At 40.8% G+C, this 22,474-nt stretch overlaps 1 protein-coding gene across 9 annotated transcripts in view; it reads right to left on the bottom strand.

Moving 5' to 3' along the window:
- INVS (inversin) overlaps window positions 1-22,474 on the bottom strand; it is a 211,298-nt gene that overhangs the window by 23,292 nt on the left and 165,532 nt on the right. For 7 of the 9 annotated variants that reach the window (XM_024099606.3, XM_065587212.1, XM_024099607.3 and 4 more), the window contains one exon: window positions 5,636-5,946. In XM_024099606.3, the coding sequence (XP_023955374.2) occupies window positions 5,636-5,946 (311 nt within the window). The remainder of the gene's footprint in view (window positions 1-5,635; window positions 5,947-22,474) is intronic. The other 2 variants (XM_005292613.5, XM_065587213.1) reach the window with 1 other exon arrangement.

Raw genomic sequence — 22,474 nt, 5'->3', positions numbered from 1 at the left:
AGTCTCCCAGCCTAGGACCCCAGAGCAGTACCATCCTGCCCTGGTCAAATCTGGCCAGTATATGGGTTTAATATCCGGTCCGCCTCTCCCTCAATGTGAAGAGGACCATGCACACTTGTGGTAAGCAAGCTGAGATTTCCCCCAGATACCTTAGTCAACCACACACTGGTTTGGATTAAAACATAAAATAAGTGTATTAACTTCAAAAAGGTAGATTTGAAGTGATTATAAGTGATAGCAAACAGACCAAAGCAGATTACCCAATAAATAAACAAAAATGCAAACTGAGCTTAACATACTAGATAGGTTGGATATGAATTAGCAAATTCTCATCCTGAGTGATAAACAGGCTGGCAGATTCTTAAGGCACGGGCTGCCTTTGCTTTGCAGCTTGGGTTTCCCAGGTTTTAATACACAGGTTGGAAATCCCTTTAGCCTGGGACCATCACTTCCCCCAGTTCAGCCTTTGTCCCTCAGGTGTTTCCAGGTGTGTTATTGTAGGGAGAGTGAGGTACCATCATGATGTCATTTCCCCCTCTTATATCTTCTTCCCACTTGCTGGAAAGCTCTTTTGCTGTGACCCGGGTCAAACAGTTCCCATTGTGTAGTGCTATCTCTGAGAGATTTCCATTATACACAGTTCCTGGGGTAATCCTTGTGCTTCTGTGCATTTCCTCAATAAGCCATTAACATTATTTGGTCTTTTTATTGTACCTGAAAGGCTGCTTGTGAGTGTTTTCAACCTCACAACATCAGTCCAATGAGATATTCATGTCTAGCAGACCAAGACTTTTAGAATGATACCTCACCAGGAATATTTGTACAAAATATATCCTAATTACATGACAGTGATGAATACTGGGGTGCCAGGGTGAAACACACTCAATTTCTAGATTCCTGCTCCAACATCCTAAATCAAACTACAAAAGTCCCAATTTTCCCTTGCTGTAAATTTTCTCTTTCCTATTTCCAGGTCCACGCTTGGGACAGCATGCCACATGTGACAATAGCTTCTAAACATTCTGGTGATAATGGCTTGGAAGTGGGACTGGAGCACAAAATGAAAATCCCTCAGATTGTTTGCTTTGGCTGCAATGCAGAATTTGCTTAGTAAGGAGCCCCGAGGGAGAACAGAGAAAAAGCTAGAGCACAGAAAGGAGTCAATACAGCATGCAGACAGAGCTAATGGATAGACAAGAGAGAGAAAAAATAAATTTGTTATTATTGTGTGTTTGATAAAATACAATCACAGTAGAGCCATAGAAAACGCTTAGGTTATACAGTCCAGTAAAGCACCTAAAAACCCACTGGGCTAAATTTATTCCTGATGTAACTCCTTTAACTTCAGTGGAGAAGTCAGAGATCTATTGTCTGGATAAGAGGTTATGGCATATAAACATTTGATTTACAGGTAGGAAACAGGGATTATTGTCCATAGTCTCGTCTTCAGGGCAACTCAGGGTTTGGTACATACCAAGACTGTTGTTATTCTTACTAATCTATCTGAACGAGATTGCCATGTAGGCAAATAGCCCAATGTGCTCTGGGGTGTATAAATATTTTTTTAATTCAGTTCTAGGAATGCGGGAGGGAAATTTTTATATTCTTGGAATATACAATGGGAATATATAATCCAAAGTGTGTTTTCCAGTTCACACTAAGATCAGACTTAATGTACTATGTTTTTTCTTCTTTAACAAAAAAAAAAAAAAGTGGGAAGAACAGGATTTTCCTAATTTGCGTCTATACATTTATCTGCTAAAAAGATCAAAATAGGATGGTTCTCTGAACATAATATGACAGTGACTAAGGGCATTATCCAGCTCCCAGTGAAGTCACAAGCAAAACTCCCACCAACATCAATATGAGCAGGAATGGGCCAATACTAAGTACACAAGTAGCACATTTCCAGTATTGTCAGAACAACATCCCTGATTCCCCAACAGATTCATTCCTATCTTGATAAGGAAAAGTGAGACAACCCTTTAAAAATAGAATCCATCATATTGAAATTTACAGGTGACCTGCTGTTTGCATCATGAGTACAATAGATAGAACCTGAATTAAAGTCAACCATGACTCACTATTATGGTTAAAAATAATTTGCTATAGAACTTTCAGTGAGTAGGCAAGTAACTAAGAAGAGAAGGAATTGAAAATGGTCAAATTCAAAACAAAATGGGGAAAAACAAAATGGTTCTAAAAGGTACAGACCATATTTAGGAGTGAAGTGAGCTTTTTCTGAGTAGGAAAACCAGGAGATAATGACTGGCAAGTACACCATGGCATGTGAAGAGTGGTTTGCATGTGTAAAATTCTCTCTACTCCGCGAACTCAGAACTAATAGTCATTTCTGCTGCTTCATGAGACAGAGTGAAGACCGGAAATAGGACTGCCTGAGTGAAGAGCAGAGGTTGAAGATAGGAGTCTTTAACTAACTTTTATTTTAATTTTTATACATTAATAGCAGGTGCAAAAAAGCCACTTATAATTTCTATGCTGGAGTTCCTTCCAAAGTGCCAGATTCAGTCATTTGTTTTGGACAAAATCCTATGCAAATCCTTTCTAAAAGGCAGATGGCTTTCTGCTGGGAAGCAAGAACTTGATACTCGCCAAAGACCAAATCTTGGACCCCACTGCACTTAATGGGATTTTTGTCTGAGTAAAGACTGTAGGATCTGCCCCTTAAGACTAAATCCTGCATTCCCAATTTGGTACTTATTCAGGTAAAACTTTGATATCTATGAGAGTTTAGCCCAAAAAAGAACTGATTAAGGGCTTCAGAGTTTGACTCTTGTTGTATCTAGTTCTTTGGCATCCTAACCTCTCCAAGCTCATCATCAGAAGCAAGCTCCACACAGACCAGGACACACCAATACAAAGAATCACCACTCTCTGCCTGAACAACAGATGGAAAAACTGCAGACATATCTCCACTGCTACAATGATCAACACCCCTCACAATACACCTTTCAAGATCCATGGTTACTACACATGCCTATCTCAACATGTGGTGTACCTCATCCAAGGTACTAAATGCCCCAATAGCAACTATGTAGGTGAAATCGGACAATCATTACGCTCTCAAATGAACTCACACAGGAAAAAGATAAAAGACAAATACACTATCACCTTGGGTGAACGTTTTTCACTAAATGAAGAGCCTCTATAGATCTGATCTAACAGTCCTCATCCTCAAAGGAAAGCTGCACAACACTTTCAAAAGATGAGCCTGAGAGCTTAAATTAATAACTTTGCTAGATACTAAAAATCATGGACACTGGAATCATGGAAGAGAGAGCCTGGATTTATGGTTTATTACAACAATCTATAACCCACTAACAAACCGCAACCCTCAGCTGCTTTTTTCCCTCCCCCTCCCTTTCTTTCCTCCCTATGATTGGAGCGGTGCTAACGGGCCACATCACGTTGAAATATGTGTTAACTACTTATGCTAAACAATCTATTACACATTGTATTTAGCTGTGACACTCTGATTATGTTTTCCGGACCTGAAGAAAAGCTCTCTGTAAGCTTGAAAGCTCATCTCTCTCAACAAGAGAAGTTTGTCCAATAAAAGATATTAACTCTCCCACCTAGTCTCGCTCAAATCCTGGAACCAACACAACTACAACAAACCTTTTATCAACACATCCCTGTCTTTTTAGAAGCTTATTATCTTTTGCGTGTGTGTTTTTTGTTCAGGGGTTACCTGGAAGTTAACTGGAAGTTGAGAGCTTAAATAATAGAGTTTGTAACTAAATTCTGGCTGTGAAAGATGGAAACCTGATTTTTGTGATACTTGCATTTTATAAAAAGTCAGCTGTACGGACATGTCACTGTGAGCAAATCCTGAAAGATGATTTTGGTGAGACTCAGGGAAATGTCACAGGAGAGTTTTGGCAAAGGAGGGGTTGGGAGAGGTTGAAAGTAAAGGGTATTCACACTTCTTTTGCATTTTTTATACTTCTGTTTTTTCTTGTTCCCGTTCCTCATTTTTTCTGCATCTTTCAAGCTTTTTGTCCCTTTCCTTTTCCCTCCCTTATCTTCACCATACCACATTTCCCTCCTGTCTCTGCCATACATATTAATTCTGCAATGGAAAACCTTATCTCTGGCAAGTCTTGATTTTTTAGTTCTTTATATTTGCAACCTTAATATTTGAATGTGGTGTTTATGAGAGAAGGCATTTACTGTAGATGCCGAGATTTACACTACTATTTGTTTATCATTACCCAACTATATAGCCTTATCATGCAAACATCTAAGAGAGAAATCTTTTATCTGGTTTTGCTATAAGGTCAATTAACTATGCTGTCTAGTAGGCCATTTCCCTGCTCCCAAGATAAAGGCGTTTGGGTGATGATGCTGAAGAAACAGATCCTTCACTTCCTTTTTCTTTGCTCCATGGTAATAAACTTCCAGTTGTCTGAAGAACAGACAGGAGGTGGGGTTAATTTTACATTTGAGAGACCAGCAGGAGTTCTTGGGGTCTGAGATTGCTGGAGAGCAGCAGGCTCTTACAATGCCCTCAGTTACACCTGTACAATTCTTCTGTGATGTAGCTACGATGCAGATTCAATGCATGAACTAGCGTTACAAACCAAGAGGTTATTAAATAGTTTTTCCCACTAGTGGCCCAGTCACTAATTGTGTTTGGATAATATTTTGTTATTTCTTTTTTGGATTGCTAAGTATGCACTGGAAATTCAGATCAAACAATTCTAATGTATGTGTACTTTTAGCTCTCCTGCTGGGTAAATCTTTTCTTAGTATGATGGAAGATTATAACCCTTTTAAGAGGAACTAATCTTGCAGTTTCCCTTGAATGACATTTGCACAGGTATTTGGGGGCTAGGGAAAGGTGTGTGTGGAAATGTAGGGAGGACGTTAAGGAATGTGATGCCTCCCAGCATCTCTTGCACAATGTGGGGGAGGGAGTCACAGTGCTTCCCCCGACTGCCCCAAAGATGCAAAGTATCCCAAATGCCATGGGACACTGTAGGAGTGCCCTGTCACTGGGAGCAGCCTGCAAAAGTCCTTCTATGTGCTGGGGACCTTCATCTTGCACAGTCTGTCTATATATAAAATTTCCCCACTGAAGTTCACTAGAAACCCACGGGTATTTCAAAAACGTTTTTTCTTAAAGTAAAGCAACACTGTACTTAATACTAATTGCTTAGGAGGGGAAACACGGCTATTTACATAAAACAATTTACATCCACTTATCATATATGATAGGAAATAACTGAGAAAAAGAACAGAAGATAAAGACAGGTGTTTAACAGATGAACTTTTATCTTTCAGCTCCCTTCATTTGAAACAGAACCCCTGATAAACTAAGAAGCTCCACTACCAACCACTTGTCTTGAAACATTTTGAATATTAAGTCTAAAACACATAATAAATATTTGTAATTATGACCATGTAAACTGACAGAACTTGCATACTAAAATATGATTCATATCCAAATGAATATATTAGTATCCTGTATGTCTGTCTTAAATGATAAAAGAACAAAAAGGGAGCACAATATGCTTGCTCCCATGATGGAAATGGTCATACAGAGCCCATCTATAGAATATCACTGGACATCCACTGCATAGTCAGTCTAGCCAATTCATTGATTGCAAACCTTTTTTGTTTTTGTGATCTTCACCTGGTAGTTCTGCAGACAGACATTTTTCCTTTGGTGTCATTTTGTTTTGAGAGGTTGCAGGTGATCCTCTATTGTTTTTCCCTGCCTGGTTTTGAGCAATGCTACTGCAGAAAAGCCTGTTACTATGCACATCAATTTGTTTACTAGACAGCTGTGGAGTGCTAGGAGTTCTGTTACTCTTCTCTCTATTTGCAGGATGTGGCTGTACTTGCACCCTATTGAGTACCAGGTTCTGCATTCCCTTCAACAGCTCTGCTTCCTTCCTCTTATTTTCTTCTTCACGTTTCCTATAATTAAAGTCAATATTATAAATATTAACAAAGACCAAATATTACAGCATGTTTCTGAAAATTATTCCATCATCAGTGGAAACTTGACATAAATCACAATATGAACTTGATATTCTAGGTTTTTCATGCTTTTATTTTCAGCACTGCCCCCTAAAGGAACAGGTGCGTATGGTGCTGAAACATCTCTGCTTGACAAAATGTAACAACTGAATTTGGACAGTAGCTGAATTAAGGAAAATTAATATAAGTTGGGTTTAAGTCTAAGTCACAGAGGTTTGAAACATTTTAAGGAAATAGATTTAGCAAACACACCTTAGTTAAACTGCTGGAACTTTTTATAAAGTCAAGGTCCCAAAAATAGAAACCACAATCAGAATTAAACCTCCCTTTTTGTTTTAGTTTTACTGAAAAAACCTTGATGTTTACTTGTTTAAAAGCTCTCTTATGAATCTTTTACTAAAAAAAATACACTGACATAAACCGGGGCAAGTCTACACATGCAAAGAAATAGTTGTAATACAAATTAAAATATCTGTATAAAATGAAGAAATAATCTGAAAACAAGTAACACTTAGAAACACTGCAAATGAATCCACAAAACATTTTACTTTACTTTTTTAACTTTTTATGTTAATTGTGTTAATTGTTAACATTAACATATACAAACTTTCAGCACAAATAATAAATCTTATTCATAACCTGTACTGTTACCTTTAAAAGACTGATTTGTGTTTGATCAATCTCTTATTATCTATATATTTATTTTGTTCAAATTCCAAAAATGGTAACCATATATTATAAAAACTACTTGATCCTGATATAAAGCTGTCTGCTTTTTTTCTCCATTGAAGCAATTTCCCGTACTTTATTTCTTCATGCCACCAATGCTATTATTAGAACTAGTACTTATTCTGCAGTAGTGTCTAGAGGCCCCGGCCAGGATAAGGCCCCATTGTGCTAGGAACTGTACAAACACATCAGACAACATGATTCCAACTGCAAAAGGTTGAAAATATAATGTAAAAGAAGGCACAAAGTGAGTGAACAAACAATAGGAAAGAATGGGGGGAGGGGAGACGAACAGTCACATGGTTATGTAGGCTATAAATAAGCAAATGTGCATAGCTTGATTATTCCAATTCTGTTCAAAGGCCTTTTCTCTTTTATTAAATAATTAATAAATTGAATCAGCTATCGCCAGCTGCTATACAATCTACCCATCATTAGTTGGCCAATTTCTTGTTCCAGCAGAAGTGGATCTTAAGGTAAAAGAGGAATTTAGAGGTGGAGATGGTCATGTTCAGCTCAGGTTCAGGGAGGGCATTCTGCATGTAGGTGGCATCATGGAAGAGAGCGCAGATCATTGTGGGAGAAGTAGCTGGGTGTTTAAGGCTGGCGGAGTGGAGAGGGAAGGGAACACCATGATCAGACAACATTTTTCAAAAGTACTTCTAACATTTTGCTTCTCTGTTGTCTTTCTCGTCTATTTAAGTGGGAAGCTCTTTGGGACAGGAACCATCTCTCCTGTTCGGTGTATGCACGACTAACACAATGGGCCCCAATATTGACTGAATGACAATATGGTGCCTATAGTCCCAAAATAATAAATAGAAGAGTGGAAGGAAAGGTGAGGACAAGAAGCTTGATTTAGAGGCAGTATGAAATGGGGTGCCAGAGTTGAGATTCAAACAGGCAATCAGAGCAACAGACAAGGAGTAAGATCCTAGTAGCTGTGTTTTGAATTAATCATGAAGCAGTGCTTCAAATCATGTGGGTAGTTCAAATCATATAGCCTTCCTTTGCAAAAATTGATGTATGTTATACAAATGCAAAATATTTAAAACCAGATATGTGAATTCAAAAGTTGTGTACACTTATTTTACCCATAAAATAATATATTTGATTTTAAAAATGGAATCTTTGAAAATAAACATTGGATAGGTATGAAAGATGATTCTGACCAAGATTAAAAATAAATACAAGTGGAATTGCACCACTCTGAAGGTTTTTCCTCAGAAGTGGAATAAATCCCATAATCTGTGGCAAACATTATCGTGCACTTGTTTTTATAAATAGAAAACTAAGCTGTGGTTATAAAATAAAGTGACAATTCTTCCTATAAAAATGGACAGGTGGTAAATGTCAGATCATGTAGCCCTCTGATATTTTAATTTGCTTCCAATGCTGTAACATGGTTTGTGGACTGTTGACACATTAGCTCACAGCACAGCATATGACAGGTTAGTTATGCAGCATGTCATCATCAGTTCCTGTGATTCATATCAATGCCAGTATGTGTCATTTCAGTGTGATCTGTCAGGGAGAAGCCTTAACTTTATCTGTCACTGCTATCTTAGCATGTATGTTCTGCAGAAGAAGCTGATTGAACCCGGGTGCCTGAAATCCTGCTAATGGATCTACAAACTGCACTCCTGGCAGATTGAGGTACTTCAGCATTCCCTCCGGCATTGATAACAGTGGCTGGTTTCAAATAATAATATTGGCATTGCACAAACAGACAACGTGTGGGTGTCTGTCTCATGTACAGTATAGATCTCACTGCCGTTACTCTGCCATTTGATCTGATAAATTAGACCTTACTATTCATGGAACAGTCATTTTCCTTTCTTCCAGAGAATCAAACAGCCTACTACTTGAATCCACAATTCAGTCCATAAAAGAAATGACACAGGCAATATACAATCAACCCAGGAGTAGCCTGAACCTTGTCACTCTGAATTCAAGTCTATCTGTTGACTAGCAGAACACCACAAAAGATCGTAACTGCAACACTAGGCTAATTATAAAACTGACATTGGACTGAGAAGGGGGGAAAGAAATGATGGGTTTTCTTTCTGTAGAGGTATTTTATGCCAGTTTTACCTCAGAGTTATGTGGCACTGTCACTCTCCCTCAGTCCAATCAGGAGAGTTTACCTTGTGGTTTATTTTATTTATTTTGAGATTAAATTCAATTTATTTTACACTGCGCCAAAATCTTCAATTGGAATGTGCTGTAGAATTTTGTATTGAAAATCCATTATTACACTGTAGAAGTTGTTGAGGGGAAGCTGGATGTTTTGACTGCTGAATAGGAGACAGTTGGGTCTTTTGGCGCCCACGAAGGCACAGAAGGTAGTTTGAGTTTTTTGACAAACAAGAGTAAATTCAGGCTTTGTTATTCGGTAAAAGATGCTTCTCCTTCTCCTTTCCAGGGAGGAGAGGAGGTGATTTTAAATTTTGGAGGTGGCAGGTGTAGAATTCCTCATTCCCCACACCTCAACAGTAACCAGTTACCTCTCTGAGCCCTGCCCTGACATCTGCCACTACATCCAACAACAGAGAAGTATATTAGCTTGATATTTATGATAATTAATGCATCAGAAGTGAAATAGTTAATAACATTTCCACTTAAGCTGTCCTTGTTATGTTTCATTGTTAACAACCCATTGAGATGAATGGGCAGTTCACACCTCTCAAAGCTCAAGGTGGCTGCAGACTCCAGAGGACAATAAATTTATACTTAGTTCATATATTTGTAAGCAAAAGAGATGTAAAACAAAGAGTGGATTCTGGAACAAAATTAAGTAGCAAATTCTAAAAGATGGATTATTGTTTTCTCTATCTTGTTCCCTTAAATGTAGAGAGGTCTCCCTATAATAAGGGAGGACAGCTGGAAGAAAATGCAATTTTCAGTTTCAATTCATGTGCAAAATGTTAGAGAGTCATTCACTACATTCTTATTCTCACAGAGAAATTATATCAAATACCCTCATCAATTTTTCTTAATCTGAAATAAAATTCATCTAGGCTAAAAGATATATGTTTTGCTCTTTGTGTATGGGTAATCATTACAAAAAAAGTAAATTGGGTTTTTAGATTTGTTCAATTTAGTCTATGGTATTAGTAATATAATTATGGATTTTTTTATTTACCTGAATGACCTACATTGACAGTGGCCCTTTAATTGAAAATGGTATTGAAGAGTAACACTAAAATGACAGGATCTCAAAATAAACAGGGGCCCTGATAGACTTTGAGTTCCAGAGCACTTCTACTGCCAAAGTGATTCCAGGCAATCCACCACCTATGTCTGGAGCTGCAGTCTCAATCTTCAACCACAGCCCAAATATGCCTGAGTTTGTGAGACCATATGGCCGCATGCACACAGGTAGTTCAATATGCCTCTTCAGATGTGACTGAAGTTAGTCTATGGTTCAAATTGCTATCTCTTGGATACATTGGTCTAACCTCCTGCATGGATTCTGGGTTCCTTTCAGTGGTGGCCGGTTCAGGACAATGTGTGCAAAGTTGTTCCTTTCAGTCAGCTTCCACCGACCAGGACTATAGTCACTGATGCCTCCTTAATAGGTTGGGGAGCACATCTGGGGTCGCTGAAAAGGCCTTTGGTTAGCATGAGAAGCTTCTCTGCATATCAATGCCTGTCTAGCCTTTCAAGGTCACATCATGTGCTCAGCAGTTCTCATACTCACCAACAATACCACCATGATGTGTTCTCAGGAGGCAATCAGGCTCTGGCAGTTTTGCATCTGGGAAAACTTTACCCCTGGGGCCAAATGCTGACTTGGGACCCATAACCACCTGGTAGATCACCTCAGCAGGAATTTCTCCCTGACTCACGAGTGGTCTCTGAAACCCAGTGTCCTTTCGGGCATCCCGATGATCAACCTGTTTGTCACAAGAACAGAAAAGAAAAGCAACCTGTTCTGCTCCCGAGGGGATCCTTAGTCTAGTCTCCTTGACTGAGGCTTTCCACCTGAACTGGGAATCTGGACTCCTGTATGCCTTTCCTCCAATTCCAATCATCCCACAGGTCCTTCTTAGGCTGAAATTGGATTGTGCCAAGCTCATTCTTATTGGTCCAGTGTGGCTGAGGCAACGTTGCTTCTCCGACCTCCTCACATTACTGGTTCAGCCTCCCATATTCCTTCTTTTTCATCCTGACCTCCTGACTCTGCACCAGGGTTAGGTTTTGCATACAGCGTGGCTGCTGCCTGGCTAGATGACGATGAGGAACAATGTTCAGAGATGGTCATGCAGGTCTTGCTTAACAACAGGAAACTCTCCATCAGCCTATTTGGCCAAATGGAAGCAATTCTCGGTATGGTCGTCAGCTCAGGGAGTTCAACTGATGCTGGCTTTTATCCAGGACATCTTGGAGTACCTGTTATACCTTCATTCTTTTGGTCTTCCATTTAGTTAATCGAGAGTCCACCTGGCAGAAATTTATTTCAGCATTTCATCCACCTATCCATGGGAAGTTGGAGTTTTCAAACTCCATGGCAGTGAGGTTCTTCAAAGGAGTCTCATCTCTACTCACTGGTTAAAGAACTGGTTCCTTCATGGGACCATAATATTGTTTAACAGCTCTTATGGGACCTCTGCTCAAGCTTCTGGTGACTTCTTTCCCCCTTCTGTGTCAGAAAACTGCCTTCCTTGTGGTGATAATGTCTGCAAGAAGTTTGTGCAAGTTGCAGGCTTTGATGGCAAAGCCTCCTTACAACCAATTTTCCAAAGACAAAGTAACCCTGCGGCCATACCCTAAGTTTTTATCTAAAGTGATTTCTCAGTTTCTCTTGAACCAAGCTATATGTCTACCGATGTGTTTTATCTAAGCCACATTCAACCTCAGAGGAGCAACGTTTTCACACATTAGATGTCAGGTAATGTTTAACATTTTTCTGGATAGAACTAAACATTCAGGAGTTGATACAAGAAACACATGATGTGATCAAAACGATGACAGTTAACGGGTGGCCAGAGACAGAGAGATGTCTCATCCCTAGTTCATCATAACTGGTCTGTTCAAAAGGAGTTAATGTTTGCTGGTAATGTATTTAAAATGATTCCGTGAAGCATGAGGAAAGAGATTGTGATGTTGCACTCCATATGTTTTATGGAAACATGCTAATGAGTGTGGATATGATGTAACTGAAATATGCTTTATGCAAAAGGTCTCTTGTAAGGCATCATTACAAAGTTTATAATCTACTGAGTGCATTCATCCTATTTGTATGTATGTATCATTCTTGTATCTGAAACTAGAAATATGAAGTATTACTCTGAAGTCCTATTGTAATTATGCGAAGTGTGGGCCATTAATGGCAGCTTAGGATCTTGATGGCTCCCATTGACTAGGACAATTGGTTGTGAATGGGTTTATTTACCTGCAAGCCTTCTTGTGTACCTGACGTGGGTAATGAAGAATGAGATCTTACAGTGACAAGTGACCATGTCACATGATACCGGAATCCATCCTAAACCTAGTGCTTTTCCATTTAGAAGGAGGGGTGAAGACCCAGAGATACAAAAGATTCCCGCCTCGTGCCAAAGCTATAAAAGAGGGTGAAACAAAACAAAGCGAGCGCCAGTCATGAGAAAACCCCTAGTTACCACCCGAGCTGGAACTAACAAGGATTGTACCAGGGGAAAGGATTGTGCCCAGACTAAGAAGTAGTCTAGTCTGTGAAAGAAGCTTATTGGAACATCTCTGAGAGTGAGATTTATCTGTATTCAGTTTCTTAAATGTATTAGGCTTAGACTTGTGTGTTTTGTTTTATTTTTCTTGGTAACTTACTTTGTTCTGTCTGTTATTACTTGTAACCACTTAAATTCTACTTTTTATACTTAATAAAATCACTTTTGTTTTGGGGGCGCAAACAGCTGTGCATCTCTCTCTATCAGTATTATAGAGGGCGGACAATTTATGAATTTACCCTGTATAAGCTTTAGACAGAGTAAAACAGATTTATTTGGGGTTTGGATCCCATTTGGAGCTGGGTGTTTGGGTGCTGGAGATAGGAGTACTTGCTGAGCTGTTTTCAGTTAAGTCTGCAGCTTTGGGGGCATGGTTCAGACCCTCGGTCTGTGTTGCAGAAGGCTAGAGTGTCTGGCTCAACAAGACAGGGTTCCGGAGTCCCAAGCCATCAGAGAAAATGGGCTCAGAGGTAGTTTCAGCACATCGGGTGAGAGTCCCAGGGGGTCTTTGTGACTGAACCCCTCACAGAGATGTTATGGTGAATTCATGAAGATAATCTGAGGAGGGAATTATGAGGTGAGCCATTGAAATCCTTTACCAGTCTGGTCTGAAATGTTAAGAGAGTTTTGAAATGTTCAGAATGTCAAATACATTGATCACAACTGCCTAAGGAACCAAGCCACCCCCTCACTCCCAGAACCTTTGCAATGTCACTGAGAGACTTAAGTGATGGACACAAGCACCTAACTTCCTCCAACATCTTAGATGCCTCTCAATCAGGCTTCAGTCCAAAACATGACATAGAGGCAGCCCTCCTGGGCCTGATGGATGGACTAATGATAGCCTTGCACAGGTACCACAATTCCGTTTTCAGACTCCTTGAATCTTAGCAGCATTCATCATTCTTGATCATGAAGGGCTGCTTTGCCGCATAAAAGAAACTGACAGGAGTGGCTGAAACAGCACTACTGGATCTATTCATTTCCCCCCGACAGCTCACAAGGTGCTGTGATGAGTACATTGCCAACAGGGCTAACACATGAACTCCTGTATGGGTCTGTATTATCCCAATCCTCTTAATCAGACACAAAATGACTCAGAGGTAGCAAAACGCCATGTACTCTAACTGCTGTATGGCCCTTAGGGTATGTCTACAGTGCAGCTGGGAGTGAGCCTCCCAGCCTGAGAAGACAGACTTGTGCTAGCAGGGCTCAAGCTAGTGTGCTAAAAACAGCAGTGTGGATGTTTTGGCTTGGGCAGCAGCTTGAGCTCTCAAGCCCACCCGACCCCCTGAGTCTGAGAGACTAACCTGAGTCTCCCAAACAATGCAATGTCCACACTGCTACTTTCAGTGTGTTAGCTCAAGTCTGTCTACCTGGGCTGGGAGGTTCACTCCCAGCTGCAGTGTGGACCTCCCTTAGAGACCACAGTTGGTACTTGTCTTAGGGTATGTCTAACTGTAATGAAAACCCCGGGGCTGGCCCATGCTAGCTGACTTGTGCTTGCAGGGCTCGGGCTAAGGTCTGTTTAACTGCCGTGTAGATGTACAGGCTTGGGCTGGTTCCTGGGCTCAAGAACCCTGTGAAGTGGGAGGGTCCCAGTGCTTGGGCTTCAGCCTCAGCCCAAAAGTCTATGCCTCAATGAAACAGCCCCGCAGCCCAAGCACTGCGAGCGCGAGTCAGCTGGCATGAGCCAGCTGTGAGTGTCTACAGTGTAGACGTACCCTTATAGGGTACATCAACACGGCAGAAAAAGGTGTGCTCGTTTTTAACTCATGTTAGCTAACCCACATTAGCCAACTTGGGTTAAAACAGCAGTAGAAACACAGCAACTTAGCTTTTAACTCAGGTTAGCAGCTCAGGTTCATCCCCAAGTTGCCCCTGTAGGTTTTAACACGAGCTGGTAACCTGATTTAAGAACCGAATTGCTGTGTCTTCAGTGCTATTTTAACCCAAATTAGACAATACAGATTAGTGTATCCTAGTTAAAGAACATACCTTTTTTTTGCAGGGTAGACATAGCCTTGGTGAAATGAGAGATAGCTTGGCAGGCTTTAGCTAAGGAAGCTGCTCCTAAGGACCAGGATGTAGGTGGTTTGGCCTAGCAGTCAGAGCAGGAGTCAGGTCTAGTGAGCAGAGAAGGCGTCCAGGTTGGGGAACGAAGCAAAGGGTCAGCACCAGAGTCAGCTGCCAATTACCAGAGCCAGGGGTCAAGGCAGAGTTAGAACCAGGAATCAAAGCTGAGGGTCAGAGCCGAGCTCAGATACCAAATGCTAGAGCCAAGGGTCAAGCCAGTGTCAGGGTCAGAAGTTGGAAGCTGGGGTCGGAGCCAGGACTGGTAACTGATGACTGAAGGCGAAGTGTAAGGGCAGGAACTGGAGGAGAGGCAAGGATCAAGCAAGGAGCAGGAGCAGAGAGGGAGCAGGAGCGAGGGGCAGGGTGAGCCAGGAGCCAGGAGAGGAGTAAGAATCAGGAAATAGGGTTGGGTGCAGGAGGCAGGCACAAGCAGGATCCGGTGGAGCCACAACAGGAAACCACCTTGTTGTTCAAACTTCCCGTGCCTCTGGATTAAATAGTGTGGTTGGACCAATCAGTGGAGCTGGGTGATCCTCCAGTCTGGGGTACCGTGGGTGGTCCCTTGGCTGAAGCTATAGTCCTACTAGCTTCTCGGCCCACTAGGTTTCAGCACTCATTGGTTACTGAAACCCTTAGTGATTTATGGAGTTGGTGTATGTGGCTCAATCCTGAGGAGGCAATCATCCAATTAAGGATAAATCATAATGCCCTGGGAGCACAGGTGGGCCGCCACTACTGAGAGGACCTCGGAGAATACTCAGAGGGCTGACGAGAGGCCAAAAAGGAGAATTCTGTACTGGTAGTGGTCTTGGCCTAGTGTGAATCTGAGGTATTGTCTGTGACTCAGTATGATCGAAATGTGGAAGTAAGCATCTTGAAGGTTGAGGGCCAAGAACCAGTCACCCTTTTCTAATGATGGGATAATCTTCGCCAATGTGACCACCCTGAACTTCTGAGGCTTAACCAATTTGTTGAACGCTCTGAGGTCTAGTATAGGTGTCCAACCTCCCTTTTTCTTGGGTATCAGGAAGTAGTGAGAGTAAAAGCCTTTGCTTCTTAGATGTATGGGCACTGGCTCTATGGCTTGCATGCTGAGGAGATGGTCTAGCTCTTGTTGTAGCAGGCTCTCATGAGAAGGGTCCCCGAGTTCACAGTGTCCATGATAATTGAATTGTGAGGCAGGTGGGAGAAGAGAAATTCTATGTCTTTTGCTGGCACATAATAGCTTTTGTTGGCTTGCTTGCATGTTGGTGGGACCGACACAGGGGTCTGCCATATGAGTTTGGCAGGGTCAAAGAGGGCCTCGTTAATAAGGAGGGCTACTCTGGATGAGACAGAAGAATGTAAAATGTCCACTAGTTTGTGGAGTGACTCGGTCACCTCCTAGGGTGGTATCTGCCACCCGTTGGGCCAGCTCCTGAAATAGCTTAAAGTCATCTGCCAACGATGGTGGAGGGGGCATCGCTGTCTTGTCTGGTGATGATGATGAGAAATTACTCTGGGAGGCAGCTTCCTCCTCGACTTAATTGTTCAGGCTGCTCGGATGCCCTCAATATAGCAGCCAAAGGAGGATGTGTCCTTGGCTCTTGATAGGCCATGCTACAGCCATGGGAGGCACAATGTCTGCATGCCTGCTAAGGGTCCCAGTAGGGCTATTGAGAAGGTGGGAAGGGGGCCGGTGGTTGGTACCGTGGCTGCCCATGCTAAGGAGGCTGGGGCTCAGAGCGACTGTACGGTTGAGGTCTGGAATTAGCCACCCTTTAGTGGGTCAGAAGAGTGGCGGGAGACCACGTCTTCTTGATCACTATCTGACTCAGTGAATGAAAAAGTGGGTACATGGCATGATGCTGCCGGTGAGCATGGAGCTCCGGATGGACTCAGTACCGGGGCCCTAGTATTAAGTAGAGGCAAATCCAGTGTGTCAGACACCAAAAGGTCTGTTGTGTACTGGAAGTCTGGCGGTGCCAAAGGCATCAGTACCGGTGGTGGTTGTTGGTGCCAAGGTGTCTACATCGAAGGAGTCGATGATATGTATCTGATAGTTAAATCCGCCGGTGCCTGGCAAGCACCAGGGTGGATTCTCTGGACTTCTCATGCCCAGTCGGTACCAATGATTCCTTGCCTGTGCCCACTGAATCCCTAGACAGCCCAACATGCTCTGTCGGGGCAGTGCCGTGCAAGCCCTGGGTACCTGACTTAGACAGCTTCGGTGTTACTGGTACTGATGATACAGAGCAAGCCAGAGATCATTTTTAGCTTGGTCGGGGCTCACTGTGGGGACTCATGACTCTTTTCTTACAAGAGTGGCTCATGGGCCTCTTCTTGAGCTCACCTCCCTTAGAAATAGAGGGTTGCAGTGAGGCTTCCTGCTGTCTGGGGTATTGGCGTGGCTCAGAGGGTGGTTGAAGGGCCATCTCCATTAGGAAAAGCTTGAGTCTCAGTTCTCTATCCTTTCCGGATCTGGGCTTCAGCTGTTGGCACAAACCATACTTTTGTATGTCTGGGGGGTGGGGGAGGTTGTGTGTCTCCAGATGAGGGGGGAGTGCGAAGAAAATTGAAGTAAAAAATAAAGTGGGTTTTTTTGACTTTGGTAATAAAGGTTAAAGGAGTAAAGAAAAGAAAGGTAAGTTCCAAAAAGGTAGCTAAAATTAACAATTCTGAAGAAGTTAACAATCCGCTAATGGACAGCTAAAGCTCTGTCTCTAGCCAGTGGCGGTTGAGAAGGAACTGAGGAGGGTTCGCCTGCTTAGGGTTCGTTGGCCTGTGGCAGAGCACGAGGGGGGGAGGGAGGGACAATGCATGCGCAGGCCAAATGGACACTGCTACACCAACAGTGGAGCAACGATAGGGACATTACTTGAAGAAGAGCATGGGACACACTGATCTGACTGTTCTCATCATCCCAGTTTTAAACCTCAGTGGCTGACAAGAAAACCAAAACAACAGAAGTCTCAGAATTAATATTGTTTTTCGTCTTGTCCTCAATATAAACTGTAGTTTATTAGGTATGGGGCCTCTTTTGTTTTAGGGTCTTTCCACACTTGAGGTGGTATTTCCTCTGTAAATGGAGTTTTAACAATGGATGCTCTCAGATATCTATGCGCCTTCCCTTGGCTAATAACAGTACAGCAGATTGTGTAAGTGGCTTGGGATATGGTTGCTGGATCAGTGTAAAAAAACCTGCCGATAGCTGATTTCTTCTTTGGGTTTCCTGACACTTTTGGCTGCATAACACAGCCTGAAAAATAATTCTGATATAACATTTCTGTACTTCCCTCTCATTAACTGATGTTGCAGGGTGCCTCATCTACTTGGTTTCCTTACTACATACTTTCATACTTGCTAATGTCACTTGCCACAGAACAAAGGAGATACTAACATATCTAGTCTTCTCATTACCTCTTACTCCTTTGTCCTTGTTCAAGACTACCATAATCTACCAATTCATTGTTAGAACCCTTTTCTTAATTCACTTATATTCTACAACTCTGAACTTTTATCAGATTCTTCTCCTTTTCAAGAATTTTTTATTCTGGAATTACAAAACCATAGATCTCATTGGGATCAGTTCATTTGCTTCTAACACTTCTGGCTTCTTCTGGTTTTGTTATCTGCATCTGGCTGTCTGAGGACTCAAGCAGACGTCACTGAATTGGTTCATATTTTGAATAATTCCTTTGTAATCTTATGAGTTAAAGACTTATTTTTTAAAATGAAAGCTTAGATTCTAGAGCACAAGATGACAGACTCTTGAAAAAATACTGGGTTTGCTTAGTTGCCAGGAGCCAGCCCCATGTGATCTCAAAAAGGTTCTCTAGTTCTCAACTGATTTGCAAAAACAATCACAAGACTAAACAAAAGCCCCCAAATAGCAGGTATTTACTGGACAGTATATCCAGTTAAGACTATGGCAATTAACATGTGTGATCAGAGCAAATGATCCTATATGCAGCACAGCAGGATTTTTGAACTTTGCCACATACACTCCATTGTTACCATCCCAGTGACAATGGCAGTGCTAGGTCTCAAAATCCAGTGTCGAGACCAGGCCTTACCACCTAACCATCTGTGCAGTTTTGTACATGATATAAAATATCTTTGTTTAACCAACATGAAATAGGTTTATATAAATGATATGCTTATGGATTGAACCAATTTGTACATGTACAGATGTTATTAGCAGTTATAAATTTATTCAGCACATAGCACATTTTAAATGCCATCCATAGTATTTGTCTTCACTTCTTGCAACAGTGAATTATATACTGTAAATTGCCTGTACTCTGAATAAAACACTTCCTGTCCATTTTATCTTAACCATCATTGTCTACCCTTATCATTTGTAGGTGAAGTACCCAATTTTTTTAAAACCAACTAACTCAGAACATTACAACTAGCGGAATGATTTATCTATAACTAAAAAAATCAATTAAAATTTTGTGAAGAGAGTGTTAAAAGACAGAAGTTGAAGTCTTTTTTTTTCTTTTAACCTAAGAAAACCTAAGAAACAGTTTACCACCATTCAGGATTCCCATATGCTGTCTACATTCATCTGGAGAGCAGGTTTATCAGATCAGGAGGGATATTAGCTGGCTGAGTGTAGCTAGGAGTAAAACACTGGCCAAGCTTAACTGTAGAATGCACAGATGGATACACAGAATGGTGATAACATAATGTCCCCTCCAGTTTATGACAGATCATAAAATTGCAATTAGATAAAATTTGTTATATGTGACAACTTGATATGTCTATATGCTCAAATTGTATTTCAATTCAATTTAAATATTTAAATAAATATTCCCCCCCCTACTTGGTATAGAGACTTTGTTTCTACTATTTTCAATGAATCAGAAAGAGTATAATAAACTTTATAATGTACATTAAACACACACACAGGAGAGTAACAGAAACAGATAATTTCATCAGAGACAGCTGCTCTATGTATGGCTCTTCCACTGAGTTTAGGGGAGTTCCATATGTAGGGAGGCTGCAAACTATACCCTGTGACAAGTCATCCCTGAGCCCGAACTGGTGAGACATCCAAGGTAATTACCTGAAAATCCTATGACAGCCCCATGCCAATCAATCAGGGCCCAGCCAATCCACAAGAAAGGGACTAACCAGGTGACCCTAAGGCAGGTTATATAGGCTCCTAATGAAAGCAGCCACTCCAACCCGCTCACTGTTGCTACCTTGTTCAGAGGATTCACAGATGCCTGGAAGTTCTGACAGACTCCCCCAGCCTGCGCCCGTTCATGCTCCTGTTCCTGCCCCAGCCGGCTCCCCTCCTATCCTGACATATCCCAGGAGTGAAATCCTGGTCCCACTGAAGTTAGTGGGAATTGTGTCACTGGTTTTAATGGGGCCAGGATTTCATCCTTGGAATTTAGATTATCTGACCATTATTATTATTATTGGTCCTTATTGGCCATAAATGATCAATACAACAGTGGAGATCAAATTCTGCGCAAAGAAGGCATGTTACCCAATTGCAAGGAGCAACACAATTAATGTATATACAATAAAGCAGATGACAGCTGTTATCTATAGTATGGAGATAAGATAGAGATTACAAGCCCCAGTAATATATGCTCCATGTTAATTCAGGTGACCTTTCTGCAGAAGTAACAGCACACAAGTCATGCAGCAATATAAGAGGTAATGTTTTCATCCCAGACTTCTTCAGAGAAGTCTTCCAACTTTGGCAGCAGACATATTCCACAGAGAATAAAGTGAAATAGTTTCCAGACATGGACAGGAAGTTTCAGGAGACACTATCTCCACTCTGCATGTCTGATGCAGTTCTGAGAATGGTTCTCTTAAGTTCCTGTTGAGCTGTGGGGAACCCCACCACAAACATTCCACTAGGGTTAAACATGCAACAAAAATGATAAAAGGTCTAGAAAACATGACCTATGATGGAAGATTGAAAAAATTGGGTTTGTTTAGTCTGGAAAAGAGAAGACAGAGGGGACATAACTGTTTTCAAGTACATAAAAGGTTGTTATAAGGAGGAGGAGGAGGAGGAAGAATTGTTCTTCCCAACCTCCGAGGATAGGACAAGAAGCAATGGCCTTACATTGACTCAGGAATGGCCTAGATAATACTTCGTCCTGCCATGAGTGCAGGGGACTGGACTAGATGGCCTCTTGAGGTCCCTTCCAGCCCTGTGATTCTATGTTGAAAAAGCTTCTGTGAAAACTTTTTGGCTGAGATTTTCAAAGCCACTTTCAGCTGTACAGTTCCCATTACAATTAACGAAAATAAGGCATCCAAATCACCTGAATTTTAAAATCTCAGCTTTTGCGTTTCTGTTGCTGACAACACTTCTGGTCTATTAAAGACTGAGGGATGCTCTGTAGCATTGCTATTATATTTGGTTTTGGTTGTGTTTGGTTACTTGAGGTTGTATGTGAATTGAGGTATGTATGTGGAAGGGATCGAAGTGTGGTATAGTTTTGAGATGGATTTTCCTTTCAGGATTTATTTGTTGCAGAGAAATGAAAGGGAAATATATGAATGTTTTGTGGAAATGCCGTGAGATAGGAATCACATCTTCATGTATGTCTGTACTGTGTCTAGCAAAATGGTCCTAATCAGGGCCTCTAGGCACTGCTGTAATAAATAATAAATCTCTGTACAACCAGATATTACAATTGAGAAGATTCTTCTGTGGGTTGTTTATAATAAAAGAGTTTTAAAATATCTCTTTTGTGAGTGCTGAAGTAGCAGAATTGAGTAACTTAATTAAGCTCCGTCCACCAAATAGGATATGAAGTATCTGAATGCTAGTTTCTTTTAGCTGGGTAAGTGGCAATATTTTAATACTGAGACAAATGGAAAACATATATATCTTTATGTAAGTGGCAACATTAGCACGAGTGGATTAGGACTCAATTTGTCCCTCTTGAATATTGTGGAACTTCAGACTACAAAGTTCTATAAACTGTATTTTAGTTGCTTGATAGAACAAGCAGCTAAATTATTTTGATTAAATTCACCTGTTCATTGAAAAGTTATATTCTTAATATATAATCTCATCACAATGCTGGCACTAAGTCAATTATATAAGGTAGAAGGCCACTCATATTCATCATGTTTTATGTATAATTACTTGATTTATAAATTATTTAGTCTATATGCTTTCTAATCCAATGTCAGTTTTAAAGTACTTTTCTAGTTAAAAAAAACAACAAAAACCCAGTGTGTAGAAAATCTTTGCATGGTATATGAAACCTACTACTTTTGCCTTTCTTGTCTGTAAAATCCTTACAAAATTCCACTAGTTGGTGAAGTACTACCTTCTTTTTCTAAAACAAAGTTAGCTAAGGCAAAGTTAGCTATCGGTAATCAAACCGTGGTCTTCTAAATATCTCCCATTTATTTTCCTCATCTAATTATTAATATCTTCTCCAAGCTGATGTCAGAATAACTAGAGCATAAGTTCCGTTCATGCCCCTGTGAAAATGTTTTGGACACCTTTCTCTCTTCACTGTAAGAATATCGGTAAAATGTCTACTGATGTTTAATTAACAACTTTGTACTCTGCAATATTTTGTCTAGTTCTTGGATAATACATAAAGCATGTAACTTTAAGTCAGAATTAGGGTGGGGGGGAAGAAATCATATTTAAAGCAAACTGTAAAGAATCTGACTTTTCACTTGGTGCAGTTTTGTGAGTTTCACTGTGATGGGTGATCACAGATTATGAGAAAGTTATGAAATTCTGCTTGTTTTCATTTTAGAGCAGGTTGCAAAGCTTCATAAAATAGACGACAAAATTAATTTCATACCTACCCAATGTTTATTTTGAAACACCTAAACCATATTCTCTTTAAATACTAGTAAGAGACTCCACATTAAAAAAAATAAATCACGCATTCATATTGCAAAATTCAACACTTATAACATAGCAGTTGAATTGTGGATTCAAAGCCTGTGGAAGTGGGATG

This window comes from Chrysemys picta, chromosome 2 (assembly GCF_011386835.1).
Source record: "Chrysemys picta bellii isolate R12L10 chromosome 2, ASM1138683v2, whole genome shotgun sequence".
In the NCBI taxonomy this organism is placed as follows: Eukaryota; Metazoa; Chordata; order Testudines; family Emydidae; genus Chrysemys; species Chrysemys picta.
Note: the sequence above shows the minus strand (reverse complement) of the source record. Positions and strands in the feature narration are given on the sequence as shown.